We start from the raw sequence: 23,238 nt of genomic DNA, 5'->3' as shown, positions 1-23,238 counted from the left end.
TCACCCTCGTTTGGCAGCATACAACATGCTGAAAAACATTGCTGTGTGCACTAGACGGAGCAGGATGGCAAGAGGAAAAGCTAGAGAATTGACTAGAGATCTGCAAAGATAAGATGTGGTAGCTTTACAAGCTACTAAAATCCAAATCAGGCCATTAACTACCAGTTTACCGCTTCCTAAAATGGCATTGAGTAACTTTCAGTTTAGGAGAACAGTCTCTTACTTGTCTCTTGAGGCTCCCAGTGCCAAGACAATGGGATCAGCAATTTCCAGCATCGACTGAAGGATGGATGCCACCACAATGAAAAGAATAATACTGAGCAGGAATGCCCGATGCACAACTTGGAGCTCAATCAAACCCGTTTGCACAGCCAGGATCAGGAGTGTGACTCCTTCAGTCATTCCCCTGCAGATCAACAAAGACAAGACAAAAAGAAATGCATTTTTCTGTGTGTCATTGTTGGTTCAAAAACATATCTAGAAATGCCAGGAAATAAGCTATTTCTTCCATAACCCTGCATTGCCACTGTTTTTGACTTTTATTGATGTAACCATTCAAGCTTTAACCAGACAGGAATGTTTTCAGAAACACTGAAGTGCTGGGGATTAGGAACTACCAAATTTCAGAAGCTTGCTCCTGAACCAGCAGCATGTAGGTTATACCCAGCCGAGCAGACACCACTCCTTGACAGAGTTCCCCCAGCACTGCATTGGCCCAGAGGTGGTCTGAGAGGAGGAACCTGCAGCCTCAGTGCTGCCTACACAAGCCTGAAGCAGCACTGCTATGCCTATAGCTGGGTACAGCCAGCATCATTCCTACATTACCATGAAGCCCCTCTCCACCTGCTATGTTTCCCCATCACCACACTCCTGTCTGCCCTTTGGTCCTGGGGAAACATTCTCAACTCATGTCCCCACCAACCCCCAGGCTTTAGGACAAGCAGCAGATTGTTCATTTTCCAGTTTATTCTCTCTGTACCTATGTTGAATACAGGAGGAAACACTGAATTTCTCTAAACACAGCTGTCTGTTTCACTTCTTTTTGGTTAGGAAAAACCAGACTGCATTTCATGCCTCCAGACAGTGCATTTCAGCACTGCCGCTCAAAGCAACCACAGTACAGAGCACCTGGAACCATGCACTTCCCCAGAGGAAGCTTTTATGTAGGCTACTCTTAAGCAAGCCCAGTTTATACCCATTCTCACTTCTACATTTTGGAATCCAAAATGTAAAACATTCTTTTTCCATACAGTCTGAACTTTGGCCCTGAGGTAATGGCTGGAATAACTAAAAAACATAGACAGTATCCAACCTCAAATTAGAAAAGTTGAGACAAGCATTAGGGAAGAATCAGCTCCTATATTCCGGTTATTTCTCATAGTTACTTATAGGTGATCCATACAATGTTGTGTTCTAAGACTCCAAGATTAGTCATGTTTCACACATGACTACAGGGTAAATGAGGAAATATGAATGTGAAGTGTTTGTTATCCAAGCAAATGACAATTTTCCAGTGACTCATATTGATTGTCCTTAGTACCTTCATTAAACTGTGTAATTTTAAATCCAAAATAACAGCCCTGAACTTCTTAAAAAAATTAACCGTCTCCCAAGAAGTCTGTGACAAGCTGCTTTTCACTTCATATCCTTCCAATGTACACGCAGACTGGCATACAAAAAGCCTGTTAAGGATACCCAAGAGTTCCTAAGTTTAAAAAAATAAATAAATACAAGCTATATCATTTCTGTTTAAATATTTTCTGTTTCTTTTTAGACCCTAGACACAACGAGTCACTTACCTGTTCATAGCAGGGTCATTCATGAATGCTCGGTAACCCTGCAAGTAAAACTTGCAGAGAGTCAGAACTCCCAGAGCAACGAAGGAGACTGTGAAGACCAAGCCCAGCAATGAGTATGGAGTGCTACAGCATTCTGCAATACTGGGAGGAGAAAGAGAGAAAGAGACAAAAAGAAAAGAACCATTAATCAAGAGGAATGTGAGGAGCTCTCCCCTTGTCCTGCTAATGATGCAAGCTGGTTTTAAAGCACAATTAGACTGGCTTAATGTTTTTTTTGTTAAATGCTCTACACCACCATGGAACCCTCCTCTTAGTTTTTGTTTGTTTGTTTTCTTTGTGTATTAACATTTCTTTTTAAGCCAAAACTACAGTTCATCTCCACAGCTAGCAATGCCTTCAGGCTGGAGCTATGGCCACGCAGCGTGGTCTTCCCTGTTCCCTCCTGTCCTTCTCCGCTGCTGTGCCACACGGTGGCACTGTCCTGCCTGCATACGGTTTTCACAGCCCAAAGTCAATTGACAGCCGGAACATGCTTAGGTTATTTGCTGAATTTTCAGCCAGCTACCAGAACCACAGAGTTAAAGCAGATGGATTCACTGAGGCACTTTCCACACAGACCTGCAATAGTGGAAACAAATGGCAAACTGATAAACACTGTTAGAAGAGTGGATTTTTTTTTGGTAGCGTTCCCATCAAGTTGAGGTAGGCAACACCTGTCTTTCAAAAAGCTGAGTCAGAAGCAGCAAGACAATGAAGAATGTTCTCCCTCAGCTGGGTTTTTCCTTTATTTTCCTACAGCTGTAGAGTATCAAAAAAGATTGAGACTTCAAAATACATTTGATGACACTGAGAATAGCTGAGTTACTACAGCTCCCTAGCTCCCGTATCTTATGACTGCTCTTATGCTGATCCTGGCACTGCAGTATTTGGAGCAGCCTAAGCCTCAGATGCCTCGAGCACCTGGGGAGCAAGGCTGCCAGCACAAGGGGAGCGCAGCACAACGTAACACGTGCTCCAACACTCGGTAAAGAATTAGCTGTCAGCCAGGGATTACGCACCTGGAAATCCTCAGATACGTAATCCAACATAGCACATTGACACCTCCATTCATTAAAAAAAAAAAAAAAATCTTAGCTTGTCTAACAGGACAGTAGTCTTTTATGAGAGAAATGATAGTGGTCAAAAATGTGTCATGCTAATTAACCAACTAAGAGTGCACCAGCTCAGCAGTCTGAAAAGACAAGTGTTTTGAGGAAGCATATCCTTCAAAAGTAAACAAAGCACAACCAAGAGACATTTACTTTGTCTCTTCTACTGAACTGAAAAACTCCTTTGAAAGCAATTCACAACTAAATTCTGAAGTGTTTATGTATACTATTGGCAGTTTTTCCAGTAAACCTTCAAATTCAGCCTATTTACTAACCTGAGGAGGGCTGATAAAGCTTTCGAATGTTCCTGCCAGTCAAGGTAGCAAGAAATTTAAATAAACTATTTCTGTAGAAACTTTGAGGAACTCTAATTCAAAATAAGTTATCTTGGCCTTCCAACTGATGTCCAACCTTTCTGTCCTTGTCAGTTATTTTAGTATTCTTCTTAAGCTTTTTTCCCCGATGATCTGCCATGCAAGGGTCCCAGAGGAGCCTAAGAGCTCCAAGAAACTCCTGAAGAGCTCTGAGTGTTACGTTTATGCCTCGAACACTAGTTTACAAATTGTCCTGAAGAGCTGAACACTTCAGCACATCTCAAAAATCACAGCAGTTACATACTCAAAGAAGAGGTTTTGAGAGGAACAATAAGGACAATAAATGTACAGAACAGTTTTTAAACAGCAAGTCGGCAAGCAAGAGCCCTCCAGTCCATGAAGAACAGACCGGTTGCCTCTCCCAGTTTTACAGAAGTAAGAACTCATTGCTCTTTTCTTTCCCCAGTATAAGAATTGGGGTGCACTGAGTGAGACTATATGGATTCAAACAACCAAAATGTAGTTTTCATTATACAGACCAAGCTGAGCTCTGAAACTACTTGTATGGGATCTTTCAAACAGCACAAACACACATGGGTTAACGGGCAGACAGCAACAACTGATGGAAGAGAAGTCTTGAGGATTACTGAGCAGTTCTTAACCATACTCAGCTAATGTAGCTTTACCTCTGAAGTCACATGTGGGATTGGAAGAGTACTAAAAAGTGTCTCATTTGTCACGTTATGGGTGGGTGTCTTTCCAGGCACTCATTTGTGACCACTGCTGGAAACTGGATCCCGGGCTAGATCAGTATTTGGGCTGACCCAGTGCAGCCACTCCGGTGTTCTTGTCAAAGTCTGACACTGCTATAAAGCACACTCCAATTGCTCTCACCTGAATTCCAGCTACAGTATTTTAAGTCATCAGGACACTTAAAGGGCACAGGTGCCAAAGTCGCTCACTTTCATGGAAGAGCATGTCTTTCCATTTTGGCGAGCAGCCAGCACTAGTGGCTGTTGTGGCTGAACTGGGAATTTTCATGAACTATCGTGACCTGGTACTTCAGCTCCCTCCTGAGGAGTGAGAGGCTGTCAGTGGTACTACTCGAGTTCGTGTTTTTAAGGTGACTACACTTCGATTTTTTTTTTCTGTGACAGAACAAACTCAAAGACCATTTTCAGTTTTTCTGTGTTTTTGCATTTGCAGGAAGAACTTCAGAGATCAACCTGTACTTATTCACTCATGGAACAAGCTAATACAAGTCTACAAGGCAAGCTTCCTGTTTTGCCATAAATAAGAAAAGTCTAATGATTTTGGCACAGGAATGAACTTAGTTACTAGGAAAAGGATAGCTAGCCTCACCTCTGCTAACTGCTAAATGCAGTGCTCTGTTGCAGCAAAATTTAAATTGCAACAGAGATGAACAAGAGGAACAAACTTCAGACACCATTAGTTCAGCTGACAATCAGATAACACAGTTGGTGCTTTTACATAATGCAGTATGACAATGTAAGCAATTTTAATAGTACATGCAGTAAGAGCTCTGGCTTTTCTCCTTAATGACAATGAATTTTGAGAGCTTAACACCATGACACCATACATGCACGTACAAAGGCAGGCAAAAATTAAGCAGCTGGAAAGCCTGATTGGAAATCTGTAGCGATGAGTAAGTTACTCAAGCAAGTTGCTACCCAAACAGCAGAACTAATGATGTACGGCCTCAAAAGGATAAGTCCTGTTACCTGTGTGTTCAGACACCATCCCTTTTCTCCCCATCCCAATATTACACAATGTAATTTGCCTCACCCACCTTCTCTGGCAATATACCCAGTTCCTCTCTGCCCTACATGTCCCCTCCCTTTTGTCTGCGGTAATCTCTAGTTAGACGAGAGTCAGCACAGGCACGTACAGCCCGGCCAGAATCCCTCAAATGCCGTCTTTCTCTCAGTGACAGCACTGACACACGCCTCTCTCCCTATAGCCAGTTTTTACAAGGCTTTTAGGAAATTTGCATTTTTAAGAGATTTACACCTCTGCCAAATTAACCACTGGGCTCATAAATTACTTTAGGAGTTGGTTACTTTGGCTGACTGGATGAACTCAAGTACATGCCCCACAACAGAATGACGAAGCAAGACATACAGGGCTCAGAAAATAATCACAAATAAGGTACTGAACTAAATAACTTCAGCTGAGGTATCTCAGACTTAAAAACAAATTGTATACTGAAAACAAACTTCTGGACCAAAGCTCTAACTACAGCTATTCCCTCATCAAAGAAATGTTTTGCTTTGTTTGGGAACTCCCCACAGCTGAATTAATGCTGCCTGAACGGAATCCATGCCTCTGAAGCCTAACGAACAGGGTTTGCATACATGTATTTGCTTGGCACCCAAATTCAATAAAAGCCAACCTACCTATTCAGTCTCTAAAAGAGCACACATTTCAGAACATAGTCAAACGTAAAAACAATTTTTTGCAGACTAGTAAGTTACCTTGTCAAGAAGAGGAAGAGGAGCCTCTCTCTCGAGGCCGGCTGGTCCCGTGTACTGAAATAGGAATAGATCTGAAGAGCAAACAAGACGAGCCAAAACACCATGAAAAGAACTGGGACCACCAGCTGGTTCCACAAAGACATCCCCAGAGCCAGGAGACCATATACTTCCACCACCTGGAAAAGACAAACAAAAACGCAGTTTTAGTTCACATCATCTGTGGTTTGATAACAAAAGGATGTTCACCAATAAACCACAACAAAGGTGGGGTAATTCACACAGCATTAGCCATCTCAAAGGAGAAGAGGGAAAGCCCAGGCTCAGCAGTGACTCGCTACCATCTGATCAGCTGTTTTACTTGGAGTAAGAAGTACCTGACTGTGCACCAAACCACCAGAACAGCTGAATGTCCCTTCCTGTGATAACTGGCTCGGTGCTGCTGACTGCAGCCCTCCCACAGCGAGAGGAATGAGGATGTGTGCCTCCAGTCCACGTACAACCCGCTCAGACCTTTTGCCCAGCTCAGGTCACAGCAATGGTGTCTTCTCTATAGCTACTGCCAACTCACCACACATGCTAGAATAATGAAATGAGCCACACCACTTCAGCATAGTAAATCTGCTTTGCTGATCTGTTTTAAAGGAAAATATAAAACAGCTGAGGTACTTAGTGTTAAATACCTCAGAACGAACATGTACCAAACTCCTGGCTGCTCCTAATCAACCAAGGGTTTTGAAGTTCACAGTTAAAAGCTATTTCAAAAGACTTTGAAGCTCAATTACATTTTTTGCATTGCAAAGACCAAGTTACAACACAGTGATTTTCAAGAAGCTGGAGCTTGATATAGCTGGACTTAATATAAAATGTCGAAAGGAAATCACTCAACTACTCTTTCTTTATCATCTCCTTCCCACAACAATGTAACATTTGCAATAGCTAGCAAATGCATGAAAAAAATCTGTATTTCAACAAAACATTAAAGAGTTGCCTACTTATTACTTCATGACCAGCCTGACGGATATTAACGTTCACGGGACCTGCTGCAGCATCTGCTGTGGCTGATGGACAAGCAACATGCTGCTGGCAGGGATATGGTGCCAAGCTCCTGCTTTTAGCTTTGCGCAGACTTGTCAAGGAACTGTGTTTGCCCTCAGGAGACTCCCTTGGCCTCTCCCTTGGCCTGGGACCAATCCAAGCAATCCCACACAGCTCCTGGCACAGCACTCCATCACATCAGAGACGGGTCAGCTATGCTCATAATGTAGGTTCATAACCATGAGGTATTTCTGGCATCTTCTGCAAGTAGGCAGCCAAGCTTCTAGACCTGCTTTTAAGTTATATCGTCAGCTACGGTTTGAAATGCACACGCATGCAAAAAGCTGCTTTGGCCCACCTGTTAGGGCCATCTCCCCCGTGGTGCTCCATTCAAGAAACACTCCTGGTGTTAACATCCTAATATTCAGCAAGCTTTGCCACTGATCAGCAATCAATTCCATCCTGCAGCAGTAGCGAACTCACCAACACATCACTGAAGACTAACCACCACACAAAGTTACAGCAATGGAATCGCATAGAGGAGAACATTTAACACAAAACAAGACAATATCCTTCTTTGGAATAAACACACTTAGCTTCATTTGCAATCCCCTGCAGTCAGTTATACAAACACACACTGAGCCAACATTTCTTTTTCTGCTATTTCAAGACCATAAGCAAAGAGCAACAAGCTCTGTAAAAACAAAACTTTCGTTATCCCATCTCACCAATGCAAAACGAAAAACACTTGTACACCATTTTTCATTCCAATACACTCTACAATATGCACTCAAAAAAGTATCATACAACAGTCTATTGTAAATCCAGTGGCACTTTATAAATCCTCTGTCATTTTCTATGTATTTACAGGGAAGGAAAAAAAAAAACTTATGTCCTCTGCATAAGCAATTGGGAGAAAAAGTATTATCAGCGCCCAAAGGCCACGCACAAGGAATACTTTTCCCCTCGCGATTACAATCATGTAACAGAGCCCAGCAAGATTTGAAATGCCAGGAGAGAAAAGAAAGGAAAATAAAATCAGAGACAATTGATCCTAGAGATGAGAAGGCTTGTATAGCAACTGTACTTAGAATACAATTCTGACCCCCCAGAAAAAGAAACTCTTCTCTCCCAAAATGCACTTGCAACTAAAACCTCCATATGAAGAAGTATTCTTAACCTAAGTGTCTAATAAAAAACACATACACGACTCAAATCCACGTCATATTTTGACGTCAAAAAGCCAAAGTGTGTGTATCCATGCACATGGAAAACTGAAATGTTGATTTTACCCTGTTCTGAGCCTTCAAGCTCTATAGAAGAGGAGGAGCATTGATTTTACACTGCATGTTAGCGACTGCTCTCTTTTAAAGGAAGCGGTAAGCATTATTTTTATATTCTCCCTGGAAAACATGGATATTGAAGCCTTGCCAGTCAGCTCCTGAATTTGTTCTTATCAGCAAATCTACAAGCTGGTTATGGGCAAGATCAGACCATGTTAGGTGCTGTACAAGCACAGAAGGATAATCTTGCTCCAAAGACCAATTAGACACAAAATAAATAACTAGACAATAATGATCAACATGACAGGCTGAGGCCTTGGCACTCCAGACACATGCTGCTGCCAAGTTTTTGTTTGTGTATGACAGATATGACAGCAACTAAGAGCTTTAAAGAGGGCTTTGAAAGAGCTTAGCAAGTTAGTTTTCAGGCTGCTTCTGGAATGAAGAAGCAAGTCAGAAAACCAAAGGCTTGGTCTGAAAAAAAAGTCAGCAACTGGTGAGAGGAAAACTAGCGGGTCAGTCAAAATCCAGTAAGCATCAGTCTTTTATACTGAGATATATGGAAGGAGACATTATCTATATAAAAATAAGATGCATGAACAGGAGGCATGACGTTTCTCTAACATTAACAAAGCGTCTTTTCAAACAAATATACATTAGATGTCAAAGTGTTAACAAAATGGATGTGTGTCAGATCAGTCTTCTCTGTTTCTGGTAACTCAGATCCTAGCAATGCTGCTGTTCTAAACGCAAGACTACAGACCTTTCAACTTTTCACATCACAGCCTCAGCCACAGACAAGATCAGCTTCACTGTTACTCCCAATTTAACACTACAATTACAAATGCTTCTTCTAGAAAACGTATTCCTTAAAATGAACGACTAACATAATTAACGCACGGGTAGTACCTTGCTCATTTAATGAGGCACTAGATAAATTCCATTCTACCACAATCCTGTCTTTTAGCCTGGATTTCAAGAAGGACTAAGTGAAATCCAAGCAAAGTGGACATGCTCAGCTAGCTAGGAGCATAACTCAGGCTAATGAATTATGCTAAATGCCTGAACTAGTCACCCATATAAATTGTACGCTAACATAAATTAAAGAAAGCGAACACTATGGATAGGAACACATTTGTTTCTCTAAGAAAACATGAGTTAACACACAAAAATAGATGCACAGGAAACAGTCAAACTACTTATTACTTTATTCCTGAAAAAAAAAAAAAAAGCTCAGGCCAAGGACAATAAAATTGTTCCATTCAGTCTTACCTGGACAAGCTCTCTGTATGCAGACTTTGCCAAGTTATAGGGCACCAGCAGATTTGATGCCAGAAAGTACAGAACTTCCAAACCAGTGAAAATCATGGCAAATTTGTTGATGATGACGATGGTTTCCAACGGGACGAGGCAAAGCCGTGCCAGCAGAGGGAGCATATGAGCGGAGAAGAGCCAGATCTGTTTTGTTTTCATGACGCAGGAGCAGAGCGTACATACCACCAGCTGACCTGAAAACGCGACAGAGTCTTTTATAATCAAGCTGATTATCCCCTTCAGGAAAAACGTATTTTAATTCGTTATCTTTCCCTAACACAGTTATCAACATCCAGCATATTATGACAGCTTTAACTAGGACATATCTGTTATGAAACCGGGCTCCTCTGTGTCTTCTGCTGGGTCATAAAACCTACAATTTTCAAACTATGCGAAGTGTACACCTTCACTATACAGATTAGTGAGATGTTAGCCCAAAACACACAGAATCATATTCAGATTAATACAAAGTCCCAGGAATAAATCGTGCAGGGGATGACCTGACAAATCACTTTTTTTTTTTTTTTTTTTACCCATAACATCCCCAGCTCAACCCAAATCCCACCAGTATCTTTGTGCACAGCAGCGGCTTTCCTGAAGCCCAGGTATATGATTATTTCATCCTGATCTATGCAAAAAAAGTAATCAGAGGTCCCAAATGGCTTTTGGAACAATATTTATACTGTCAAGAGGAATTACAGGCCAAGAACACTAACAGGAGACAGCCAGGTCAGCAGCTGAGACTTCAAAAATTTCATAATGCCCTGGGGCAGTTGCTCAAAATTATCAGTGAAGCTTGCAAGTGACAGATAATTAACAACTAAATTCTCTTTAACAGTTGGTGGGGGCACAAGAATGTCTTTCTCACACACAGAGAGATTTGGAGGATGGTATTTCTAGAGCAGACCCCCTCCTGTATAACTGCTCCCGTTACAGTCAGTGTAATCTGTACCCTTTATCTCAGAGGAAGCAGACTGGAGCCAAATTTACATTGTCTGGATAAGAACAACTCTCACTCATCATTTTGCAGTAAGAGAAAAGCTTGTTTCACTGTTTAAAAGCAGAACCTTGTGAACTGACATAGGTGGTGAACATCTGGAAGCCACACTACATGGTACCAGACCTGCTTTGGAGCCCCCCCAACTAATCTGTGTATTTCACAGCTCTTGGTGGAACCAGGAGCTAGCCTTAGCAAAGAACAGCATAACAAAGTCAAGGCCAGAACATCTCCAGGCCTCAGCTAATGCCATGTGCTTACATAACCTTACGGACCTTGTGAACCCTTCTGGATGCCTTGGGGAGGGCAGCTGGGAGAGGAGAAATAGTAGAACCAGCGTTTCTCTCATCCTGCCCAACTTCCCCACCCAGGAAAGACCTTCTGCTTTCAAAATAACTGAAGCCAAACAAAGCAAACATCTAAACTCTATCACTTAAACATACAAAGGTCTTCATCCTTCACACTGTCCTCTTGCAAGTTTAAATCCTACCCTCAATTTGCTAGGTGTAGTTTTGAATTACCGTGAGTCTTTTCAGAACGAGCACGCTTGCTTTCAGCAAGGTATGTTACCGGTATTTTGGGTCACGAGCCTCTGAGAAAGTTACTCTACTCATCATTCAACAGACTCCAGCTCTGAAGCACTCTCTCTGCTCCGTTGTTCGCTGCCCACACACAGGTCACTACAACCCCAGTTTAGACACCACCAGCACACTGCTGTGCCGTAACGTTTGGGGCCTGGCACAGTCGGCCTGCGAGGATTTCTGCATCTCATGGTAACTAAGGCAACCCAGCTTCACACACAAAGGGATACCAACACCAGCTTCTGATGTGTTCTTCAGCATTTAGTAAGTGTCGTCATCTGAAATGAAATGCTGCAACCCACCACATTTAACAACCCGGTGTTCCCTGGGGGTTCTCCAGTCACGAAATAGGACCTCTGGTTCCAGTCTCACCTCATGAAACAGCAACCCCTGCTTTCCTCCAGGTGTGATGTGCTGAGGGTGCTGGTCATGCCTGCTAAGCTCTCTCTCTTTCCCACCTCTTCAGCCTAAACACTGTTTGGAAGTCACTTCTCAGGGACAAGAGACCTGTGCATCATCAAGTGAAACGCACAGAGCACTTGCTCTTGAGGCCTTGAGCTCCCTCCTGAAGTCCGCACCTTGCTGATTTCTCAGCCCCTTCAGGAAGGGCCCAAAAAGCAGAGCTTTCAGTGACAGGTACTACCCAATCTAACAGGGCAGCAGCACGTTCCTTCAGGACAACCCCTCTGTGCCATACATCATAGCTCCAAGTAGGGCTGTACACGGTGAGAGATAGCATACATGGCTGCAGTTCCAGTCAGAAGAAATTACCTCATAACTCATACCACATCACCAAAAAACTTAAATCCTCAAGCTACCTGCTGAGACTAGCAAATCCAGCTGAACAGTTGCTTCGATGCTGTGGACTGAAGACTGCCAGACAGAGCTAATGAGTCCAACATCTGGAACCCTCCTGCAGGACACCAGGCTCCTCTGCTAGGGAATGAAGCAATAAGGAAGAAATCTATTGCCTTAAGTTCCTGCCTGTTCTTTTCCCTTCTCAAAACCTCCACAAATACATTAAACCGTGCTGACAGGCAGCCAAAGCCTCTCAGCTAGTAATCTAATGGAAAATGTGCGGTAAGCCAGCCGATGTGGTAGAGTCGCTCCCACTTTTAGTGGGGAGCTCTTTACTTCACTCCCCGTTTTAAGAAGCTGATGTAACCAAATTCCCTGGTTACCACATGAACTGCCTGACAAAAAGCAGGATGTCTCCCAGTTAATATATGCTCCCACTACTGTGCAGTAAGAACTAAGAAAAAAAATCTTCAGGGTAGCATCACTTCGAAACCACGCAGCTTTGTAACATAACAGCTGATGTTCTCACAAGGTGGAACACTCATCCAAGAGGCAGTCTTCTCAGCTGTTTATTTCTTCCATCCAGCATGATGAACAACCTCAGTGTATATTAGTAACCCTAATTAATAGTTATTGGACTGAATTAGATCTGGGGGAAGGACTGAACGAGAGCACCCATCCAAAAAGCACAAAAGCACTAATGAATATAATCATTATTAAAGATTAAATGTAAAGACCCAAGTGGCATACTGTACTTCACCCTTTTAACTCTGACCACAGCTTTTAGGTAACAGATCTCTATCAGTAGCATGATTATTTGCCCATGCACCTGCCTCACTGCCTTTGTCAACAATGCTACACAACAATGCTCTGGCAGAACATGTAAGAAGACGGAGCAAAGCACCCATATGTATTAATTTTGCTGTGAAAATGACAGTTCGGTGCAGTACGCTCCTGAGACATTGCAGACTGCACTGGAAAATACTTTCTCAAATTTGTTACACACTGAGGTATTTCATATTTACACAAAACAATGTCAAGCCTCAAAGCCCATTGACATAAGACTTACCCAAAGAAGACCATTTGCCATCAAGACTAAAATTAGGCTTTCAAGTTGACTTCAAAAGAACAGGGAAAATTAATAATGAGGATATTAAGTATGTTAACATCCACATATTTATTAGCTACTAATATAGTCAAGCACCTATTTCTGAAAAACAACTATAATAAGCAGACACTTCATTCTGCCCCCAGTACAAGCCAAAACTGAATTGGACAAATACAGTTGTATCGTCTTTTTCTAGCTCACAGATAATCCATGTAAAACCTGAATGATGCATCCCGGGATACTGATGGGCTACGACTCCTGGTTTAGTTTCTGCATAATCGTTACTGAATGGCATTACGCCTCCTGACCTCTTCCTGCCCGGTCCTGCCTGCTGCTTTGTGAAGCTGAGGAATTCTGCTTTAGCACAGGACCCTGCATCACACCTGAGAGAGATTCAAAGAACTAATTACAAACATTTTCTCACTGAAACATACTAAAGGCTTTTGCAGTACTTTGGTGTCATTCCACAAGACAGCAAAATTTAGCGTAGCTAGAAATTCAGAAGAGAGGCGAAGTGATCTCTAAATATTTCATTTTCTTGGAAAACACCACCGTCATTTCTATATAAAAATATTAAAAGCAACAACAAATCCCAAATTTAAAAGTGGGGATGCTGGCAGGCAGGGAATGTATATATTCTGCTAGACCTAACATACTGGAAAGAAGTAAGCTCACTTAAATCTCTCAGTAGCAGTTGCAAGCAAACAGGAAGCAGCTGAGTTTTGTCATCAGTCCACGGCTGACTAAATCTGTCAATAATCTGATGAAAACCATAGACCTTAGTGAAAGGAATTAGGGAAGGTTTTTCTTCTGACTTTGTCTTTGGCTTATTTTTAAAATACACACGGTGTGCGTGCATTCCAATATCCTCTCAGCAGAGCATATGGTATGGCGTAGCAACCTTAACGCTGAATTTATTCTTCTCCAAAATTCATTTGGGAGGGGAGGGTAAGGGAAGAGCGTAGAAAGCCCAATTCTTCAGGACTTTACCTAAACATTTCAGAGAAGAATTCATTTCTGCCTTTCATGAAACACAATTTAAATGTAGTTTTGAGCTGTTACTCCTTAATGCTTTCATTAGAAATGTCCCCAGAAGTCAATTTAAAAATAAATAGAAGTAGCCTGTAGGCCTATTCGCATATCCACAAATCTATTGCACCTGTGTTTTTTTAAGAGCATGAAAACACTTATCTGTAAAGACAATAAAGAATAAATGCCTGTACAACACTTCCAAAGATAAAAGTACTATTGTTTTTTTTTACAGGACTTTCCATCCAAGGAGTTTTCCAGACAGACAATCCAATCATTCTGAACCAGACTGCGAGCCCGAGAAGAACACGGAGGCAGAATGCTGTATTTAGGAAGCATAATTCTAGAAATAGTAAACACTGAAGTACTGAACAATCTCAATACTATTTTTTTGAAAGAAATTATACGCTATCAAAGGTGTCCTGCCACTACAAACTGAAGTGATTGCTTACATGAGAACCTTGTATCTTTCTCCTTTCATTCCTTATGCCTTGATACTATCGTTAAGGTGTAGACTGGGATACAGCAAATAAAAAAAAAAGCTTTCTTTTAAAAATACCTGATGTGCCTACTGGGGTAAACTAACTCCTTTAAGAACTTCTGATTTCACCCAAACTCCTGTGCATGAATTTAAAGTGCTTCTATAAGAAAACATACACCAGCTACTTTCCCTACTCTATCCATTTACGACACATTTCTAACTTCAGGTCCACAGTTAGGAAGACCACAGCACAGACAAGCATGAATTTCAACAAACTGCACCTTTACAGCAGTGTAATGGGTTGATTAGGAAACCCATGTGAACCTGAAACGTTTAAGTCTAACACTAAATTTTAAAAATACCAAATCTAGAGAATACTTCCAAAACTCTAAGTAAGGGAGTGCTGGTAAATCAGGGGCACATACAGGGCCAAGCAGGACACATCTAGCCTTCCAGACATCTTGCATATTAATGAGGATCACAGCTACTAAAAGCGACAGAGAAATTTGAAACCAAGAGGTGAAACATGCATAGGTTTCAATGAAGAGAATTAGGCAGAGCTCTCCCCTGCATCACAAATATCTAAATCACTTACCTACTAAAGCAGTCATGAAACGATTCATTGAGAGAGGCTCCAAGTACATTGGCCCTTCATACCCTGATTCCAATTCACTTCTCACGTAATCCCTAAAAAAACAGAACCACAAAATATTAAGATCCTTCCGACCAGACAAGAAGCAATTCACTCATGCCACACACATGTAACCTCAGTGTATGTTACAGTCAATTAAGTAAATTATGAAAAGCAATGTTAACACTATTGTTATGGCAGCCTCAGTGATCAAAGGATCTAACCAAAGCATGATTTTAGCGAGAGATGTATTATCTGTAATTAGACTCACTGTCACAGCTGTAAAAAGTCCTTTGGGACACCCAAGCTGCTCTTCAGAAGGTGGCCTGAAACTGCTTATTGACAAAGCCTCTTAAGCACCATTCCATTTTTAAGTTCCCCTATTAAGTGGTTCTTCTTCCTAATCTCAATTTCTTTTCCCACCAGCTTCATGTGAAAAGGTCCTCCAATTTCATGGTCATGGTGTTTTGCACCAACCCCTTTGCACTGTATTAAGAAATAGCTATGAAGGCAAAGCGACAGTCATGGAAGACCAGGGACAGGGCTGCTTCATAATCCTTTTATCCAACAAGATTTCAAAAATGTAGCCGTATCCTGGGGAAGCCAGAGGGACCAACTGGATGCTCTCAAGCTGAGGAACCACAAGTGGCAGACAAAGCCTGAAAATCTGACGGGACATTCATAACTTTCTCAGAAAAGGTGGGCTAGGGGGGGGGGCTCAGGCAATCAAAGAAAAAAGTAAGAACCCCGGGAGAGAGTGCATTTTGCATGCTGTTGGTGATCACCTATCATCTCCACCTTCGAGAAGGCTAACCTGTATAACAGCAACGCAAGTTAAACACGAACTTCACACAAAGAGCAAACATTTTGCACTTTCAGAAGATAATCCTGGAACAGCAGGGCAGTAATTCTCCAGTGGCTCGTTAATCCCCTGCCATGAGACAGCAGGCGATCCTCGTGACCCTGCGGATCCTCATCTTCAGCCCCTTTTTCTGCCTCATCTTGAGACCCTCCGGTGCCCACCCCTCGCACAACTACTGCTGCGCCCTTGTTATGACGCTGACAGCTCCACCAGCAGCAGCCCCACAGCCCCAGCTCCCAGCTGGCCGAGACTGTCCGGCCGTTCGTGTCCAGCTGCGTAGCACGTCCCAGGAACGCCAGACGCACACTCAGCTGACCCCGCGCGGAGCTAGCAGAGTCTGCTCGAGGGGCATGGCACGACAGTATTACGTAGTTATTTACATCAGTCAGGCAAGCCACACCTGCTGCAAACAGATGCAGGCAAAGCAAAGCAAGACTGGAAATCGCAACCAATGTAAGAACTGCTCTTTGTATTTCAAGTGAAGAAAAAAAACGCAAGGCAGTGCTACTGGAAGCATTCTCTTTTCCCCAGAAATGTGGAAAAATACTCTGGTTCTAGCATCATCTCACTACTCCAAGTGAAAGTATTCACGTTTTCATTTGCAAAAACTCTCTGGAATTCAAGACACACATCTCAAAGTACTAAAACAAACACTTCAAAGCCTGTTCTTCATAGCTGACAACGCTGCCTACTCACAGCAGCTTTTCAAGTGTCAGTGTATGCGAGGTATGTCGACATGGGCTCTTTAGACTGTAACCTACAATTAAAAACACATGAAGATGGAAAAGGCAGCTAAGATGACTGATTCCGCACAGAACATTTCCCCTTGTTATCAAGCCACAGATAAGCACAAGGGTTTTTTTTCAACCTTCAAACGTGCACAAGGATGTAATCTTTGGGACGAAGTTGTGTATTTTTGTTTATGCGAACCTGCAGAAAACACTTTGACAGCATTTGCAAAGCAGACAGGATAATCCATCAGAGTTGGAGAGAAAAAAAAAAAAAAAAAACACCGCAGATTTCCTCTGAATTTGCAACATGCTGAAGATGGCTTTTATATTAGCAATATCATGCTCCATCCTCAAATTGAAGGTGAAAATGCTGGCTATTTCTAAACTGCTAGAAGGAAAACCATGAAGACATCAAGCTTTTTCTACAACTGTCAGGAAACAGGTTACAAAATCATCCAGAATACCAACTGTAACGAGAAAACCTTGCACAACTTAGCCAAGATGTACCACCAAAGCTGCACATATAGTTGGTTCATTTACAGCAGGAATGTGTCTGGAGATGACCCAAATCCTCCCAAGCTACATCTCTTGCCCTTGTCTGATTCAGTCACCTGCACAGAGGACTCTACTTGGCTTTATTCTTCAAGTACCTTCCTTTAAGCTGGCAGGCCTTAAACTCTCAATTAGAGAAGCAATGCTTTAAGGTCTCCTAAATTTTTTAAACAGTATTTGTAGATGATGTCTAAATAAGAAAAGTAAAAGCAATGATTCTCTTATTACGAGTACAAACACAAGGATCTTTTGGCACAGACACCAATCAGAAAATGCCTGGAACAGCTGCAGTGCCATACAAGATGCTGAGAAGAGCAAGTGCACGCACTCAATTTTGATCAATTAAAACTGTATTAAGCTGCAGCTTTTACATCAGGGAATTGTTCACTTTACTGCAGCAATGTAAGAAAACAAGAATGCTAAAATCATTATTTACTAGTTAATGAAATGACTGAAACTACGTTATTACTTTAGAAAATTAGGGCGTAAGAATAAAGCTGAGATCAGATCGCCTGCTGTTTATTCTGTGGATGCACTCCCAGCCTCATTTAATCAAACTGCCGGACTGTTAACATATAATCACGGCCAGCCACGGCTAGCATTGCTCTGAAAAAGTAAAGAGATACAGTGCTTCACACATGACCCCTTTTTTGTTATTGGAAGCACAGAAAGGTCTTCTGTTATTAAAGATATGCTTTGTAATTGACAGGCATAAGGAACGGTGGTTATCTGACCTGAGTCATATTGCCGACATTTACTGTGGCTGATTAATCTAAGCTGTTAACATCAAACACACACAGTTGTAGGTATTGAATGTCTACAGATATCTTTACAATTAAAAACATCTTTAAAGATTATCCATAAGTAACGATTCAGTCCCTTGCTCCGTCTTTTCATCCTTCTCCCCCTCCCACTCCCTCTCCTCAAATCTTCTCACCCTAACCTCCATCAGGTTCAGCATCTGGAATGTAATCGTAACAAAACTGCAAAACATGAAATAAACTAAGGATGCTTTTTTTTTTTTTTTTAGTACAAACAGCATGTTTAATTGCATCATTTCTTTTCTGCACATTACCTGCGTTTCTTTTCCCCAGTTTTATTGTTGCAACTGGGGAGAAGATATGTGATCCTTTTAAGCAAGACATTTACGTCGCTACATAAAAAATGAAAAAAAACATACATTTTCCTTGTCAAGAGTGGCAGGATTTTATTTTCTAAAGCTGACTTCTCCTTTTTCCATAAACAGATGGTGAATTCTCTCTACCCAAATTGCCAGGCTAACATGTCACATATAAACGCAGCGCCGCCCTGGACTCTCCCAAGAGCTCATGAGCATTAGCTAATCAATCCGCACACATTAAGGTAAGTCCCGGTTTTGCAGATGAGGAACCAACGCTAAGTTAAGTGATTGTCAAGGTCACACAGACCTAGAAGTCTGAAGTCAGAGCCTAACTATAAAATTCAGATCTTCTTATTCCTAGACTTGCAGCTGAACCACAAGCTATTTCTGGGTGGAAAAACAGCACTGAGAGCTGCAGTCTTTCAACAGCTCAGAATTTCCAGGACACTGCAGAGTCACAAGTGCCAGCTGATTTTGGTCTTGTTCTATAATTTGCTATAACCAAACTGGCCTCAATATGGGATCTCTTCATCCGTCTTAAATAGCATCCCAACTGGTCGTGTGCGAGCAGTGCACTGCGAGTTTTCAGTTCTAAGCAGATTTATTAGTAACAAAAAAAAAAAAAAAAAAAAAAAAAAAACAGGAATAGTTTGCACACGTGATTTCTGTATGTCTTACCATGATCTGTCTGCTAAATAGAGACGTCAGTTGGAATTGGATAGCCTCATCAGTAAGAGGTACAGCTCCAGTAACAGAGTCCATCTGTGTTAGTTATACTTCACTATTTTCAGTAGGAAAACTAATTGGATTCAAAAATTCTTTTGAAAAGCTAATTCAAGTGTCGCTCCCTGTGTTATACAAAGGCTGGTGCTGAGATCCCCTTGAACAGTGCTTCCTTCCAAACCAAGTCAGCGTCAGCCTTATATCTAGGGAATGGGTAAGCTCGCTCTAAAGTGCTAGAAGCTGCATTTGCTATGCAAAATAACTAGGGAATACTGCTGGACTATTTGAATCTCAGGCATCTTTTAATTAAATATTTTTGTGCCGGTTGATGGAAGATTTAATTAAAGTCTTTATTAACGTGTTTCAGAAGTATCAAGTATAGAAAGCTTAGTAGGAGCACACCAAACAGTCCAAGCAATAGTTATCCATCATGTTTCAATGAAGCCTGTAGTTCTCAAATCTCACAAAGTGATACCAGTTATAATTCACATTATGGAGAAAAACAAACAAAGAACTATTAAAATCAAATGCAGTGTTATTCTTTAATGTATCGACCAAAATTCATACCATTTCCCTTTCTTTTGAAAGACTTAAAGATCCAAAATGGCTTAAGGATCTCTAGCTATAAATATTCTGGACCAAACCCTGTTATCTGATGGGCATCTGTTACCAGCTTTATTTTTATTTCAACACAAGCTCTTCAATAATGTTTAGGCTGCTTTTTCTAATAAGTAAGCCTTTAACTCTGAGAGAAACACCCACAAACTGTATCTATAAAAACTCAGGACTCCCCTGAGGATGATAAAAAAAAAAAAATACCTTTCCTTCCTACCCAGTAAATAAGAGGCTATAATTCCACTCTTGCATCTTCATCCATTCAAGAAATCATCAACTGAAACTCTGACAGCCACAACAGTGACATGTCAAGTCACCACAAAGCCTTCCTTAACACTCCCCTGAGCTACAACGTACTGCATAAGAGATATTCCAGCAAATGCTTTAGAACAACAATTTTGATGCAGAAATAGCAAACCTATTACTTCACTTAAATCAACCAAAAGCACATTTTTAAATGTTTCCCATCAGCAGGCACCGAAATAAATCAGGCTCAAGTCCACATTTGCAAAACTTCCCATGTAAAGACATTAATGTGAGGGCACTCTCTTTGGTTCCAATTAAACAGCTTGTCAGTGTGAAAGTTTACATTGGCTTTCAACGGATTCAGCTGGAGCCAAACAAAAGAAGATGATCTACTTTGTCCTGCCTTTCTCACAGTTTTCCAGCCTCTTGCTTTGTGTTTTAAATCCAAACACCTTTCTTTTTAACTGTAAAATATGTTACACAAAGATGAATTTAGGAATAAATTCCACCATTACTTTACTTTTACCATCTTCCACAGCTGTTTTCTCCTTCCTCCTAGGTGCCAGGAAATTGAAGGTAACGTCCTGTCTGCTTTGTAAAATGTTCCAGTGTTGAAAGCATGTAAACCGAGCCATTGAGTAAGTCAGATTACTACATCAGAGGCAACATTTCCTCCTGTAGTGCTTTCTCCTCTCAGATTAATGGGCATTACACTCCACACAAAAGCTGCTCAAAACTCCTTTAAGTCAATAAAAATACACCAGAACTACTTGACAGCATATTTAATTCCATGAACTTTTTCACAATAAACAGCGTGATATATTTAGGTGTCTGGCATAGAAAAAAGAGTGCCTCCATAAAACCAGACCTAACCCACTTGCAGAAGATATCAACAAAGCATCAGTTAGATTTTAAAATCCCAAATGAAACTACCAAATCTAACCCATTTATTCCTACCTGGAAATCTGGTGCCCAGCATACAGCAGCAACGCTGTCAGAAAGTACAGGTAAAGCTGAACAAGGTGTTGCCTTGGTAAAGTGAGGAGCACAACACTTAAGATGTAACCTGTAACAGAAAGCAGAGGTTGACATTTCAAAAAAAAAAAATCTCTTGAAATATGAAGTAGCATTCAGATCTCTTTAATTGCCTTTGTTTTCATTTGGTTTTAAAATGCAGGTACCTGTATTTTCCTCTTTCCAAAACAGCACACCACAAAATGCCTTTTTTTTTTTTTTTTCTTGTCACAAACAGAAATAGCTCTACCAGCCTCTGTAAAATTACATCCAGGTATCAGGCACTGGGCTTGTCTCCAATATTTTAAGACGACAGTTATCATAACCTATGTAACTAGGGGAAAAGGCCTAGGTGTCTCCCTTGCTAGTGAAAATGAGCTTCAGTGTAACAGGAAGAAAAAAAAAAAAAACCTATCCCACCTAACAGACTCAGTTATGTGATGTAAAACATCTTTTTATTATTTTTTAAGCAAAGGACACTCAGAGCACTTATCCATGCTGATTATCACCACATGTTTTTAATTCCTCCACTGCAGCTTCATGGCATTAAGACCCTTCAATGCCCGTGATTTGAGGTAGACACAGGCTCTTCTCCACAGCAGTATCGTTTGAGCCCATTTTAAAGCACACTGAAGCCATCAGGATGCTGCAAATCAAGGCACCTTGGCACAAACTAGGGCTTGTGGGCACTGACACCAGCAGCTCCTTCTCTGCCTGAGAGCGTTTAGCAAGACTGTGGAAAAAGACCCAATGCAGATACAGGGCTAGTCTTCAAAAACACAGCCTGGCGGTTCAGCAGCTTGTACAACAAACAGAACAATGATCCTTTCTTTCCTATGTGCTCTCATTAGGATACTTTATTAACGCGGTGCTTTGAAGTCCACTTCACAACTGGGCGGTGAAGCCCATCCTCTCCAGACTCAGCAGGTCAGAGACCCATCGCATGGTGCCCTTACTAATCTTTATTGCCGAGCTCACCACCACAACGCAGTGCGCTCATGCTCTTTTCTGAAGGTCAACTAAGTGCCCGGCACTGAAATCCAGTTAGGAAAAAAAAAACAGCAATGGCTAGCAACTTCCCTGCAGCTAAGAACAAAACACCAAAGGACTTGGACTGTCACTGAAAGCTGTGCTATACACATTACAAGTATCATCCGTCCATTCAGCAACTCTGGACACAGCCTTCTTAACCGAGTTAAGTTATACTTCGAACTTTTTAAAAACACTTAAGAAATAACACAACTCTAGAGTAAGCACTCATAAATGTGGGACAAACAGCTACTATAAAACAACTTAGGAACACAATATGTTCCCATATTTGATAAAGATACGATTTCAAAGTCAGTGTTTATGTAGAAGTATTTTGAGGCTACTTAATATTTCCCACCTTCAGTAAACAATCTCTAAAATCCTGTGAATAGTTAGGTCTACAAGAAGGTAACTTGCAACACGCTCCTAGAGAAGGCATCAGACCCACGGGATGCCAAGCAAAGAGCAATTCAGATATGATAGATGATGACAGATATGACTGATGATAGCCGACAACCATTTGCTCTCCCTTTTTCCAAAAGCTAAAATAACTGATAGTTTCTTCAATTAAAATGAAGTATCATTGAAGTTACCACTACTGGTTTAGATACTGTGCAAAAACTATTTTTATTTTGATCTTTTTCAAGGGACCTGAAACCTAGCACAAGTTTCTAACACTTGTTTTACACAGAATAACGTGATTCTAGTTAATTCAATAGAGCCAATGCTCCTATATTAAGATTTCTTAGCAAAGACCTCTATGCTGGAGAATTCATCTTCTCCGTTCACCACTTTCCTTCTACCAAACACACAAATGACAAGAGCAGGAATTTCCCAACAGAACGTCGAAGACATTTAACTACTTTGCACCACACCGCAGCTTCACCAGCTCTCTAAACACCTGCAGACATTTTCAGTATCTAGTCTCCTCTGTAATTATCATTTCCCCTTGATTGCTTAGGTAGGGAACCTCTTTGGTGCACAGCCATGCACCATTCCAGCCTTTGAGTCAAACCTCTCTAAACCTTTCCTTCTCACTGCAGCCCATGACTCACCTTGGGGTGGAGAAGAACTAACTGGAATTTATTATGCTGTCTTTTATTCCCCTTTTACCCTACAAACAGCTCACTGTATCTGCATTCAAGCTCTGCCATCTTCTTTATTATATTCCATCACATGACAGTCTGCTCCTAGGGCACATGACGATGTACTTGAGCGGTGCTAGGATAATTTATGTAAAAAGAAGGCATTTTAGAGGGCAGTTACTGCACTGCCACATGGCCATGTTACACAAGAGTATTTTAGAAGTGACTGAAGTTCATTCTCTGTGTGA

General features: G+C 41.4%; 1 protein-coding gene across 1 annotated transcript in view; it reads right to left on the bottom strand.

Moving 5' to 3' along the window:
• The window catches only part of RNF145 (ring finger protein 145), a 44,616-nt gene that overhangs the window by 5,630 nt on the left and 15,748 nt on the right, over nucleotides 1–23,238 (bottom strand). The window contains exons 3-8 of the mRNA XM_035338685.1: nucleotides 20,820–20,928; nucleotides 14,978–15,069; nucleotides 9,347–9,582; nucleotides 5,757–5,932; nucleotides 1,800–1,940; nucleotides 224–406 (exon numbers count right to left, since the gene is read on the bottom strand). Coding sequence (XP_035194576.1) covers nucleotides 224–406; nucleotides 1,800–1,940; nucleotides 5,757–5,932; nucleotides 9,347–9,582; nucleotides 14,978–15,069; nucleotides 20,820–20,928 — 937 coding nt within the window. The remainder of the gene's footprint in view (nucleotides 1–223; nucleotides 407–1,799; nucleotides 1,941–5,756; nucleotides 5,933–9,346; nucleotides 9,583–14,977; nucleotides 15,070–20,819; nucleotides 20,929–23,238) is intronic.

This window comes from Oxyura jamaicensis, chromosome 13, assembly GCF_011077185.1.
Source record: "Oxyura jamaicensis isolate SHBP4307 breed ruddy duck chromosome 13, BPBGC_Ojam_1.0, whole genome shotgun sequence".
Classification (NCBI taxonomy): domain Eukaryota; kingdom Metazoa; phylum Chordata; class Aves; order Anseriformes; family Anatidae; genus Oxyura; species Oxyura jamaicensis.
Note: the sequence above shows the minus strand (reverse complement) of the source record. Positions and strands in the feature narration are given on the sequence as shown.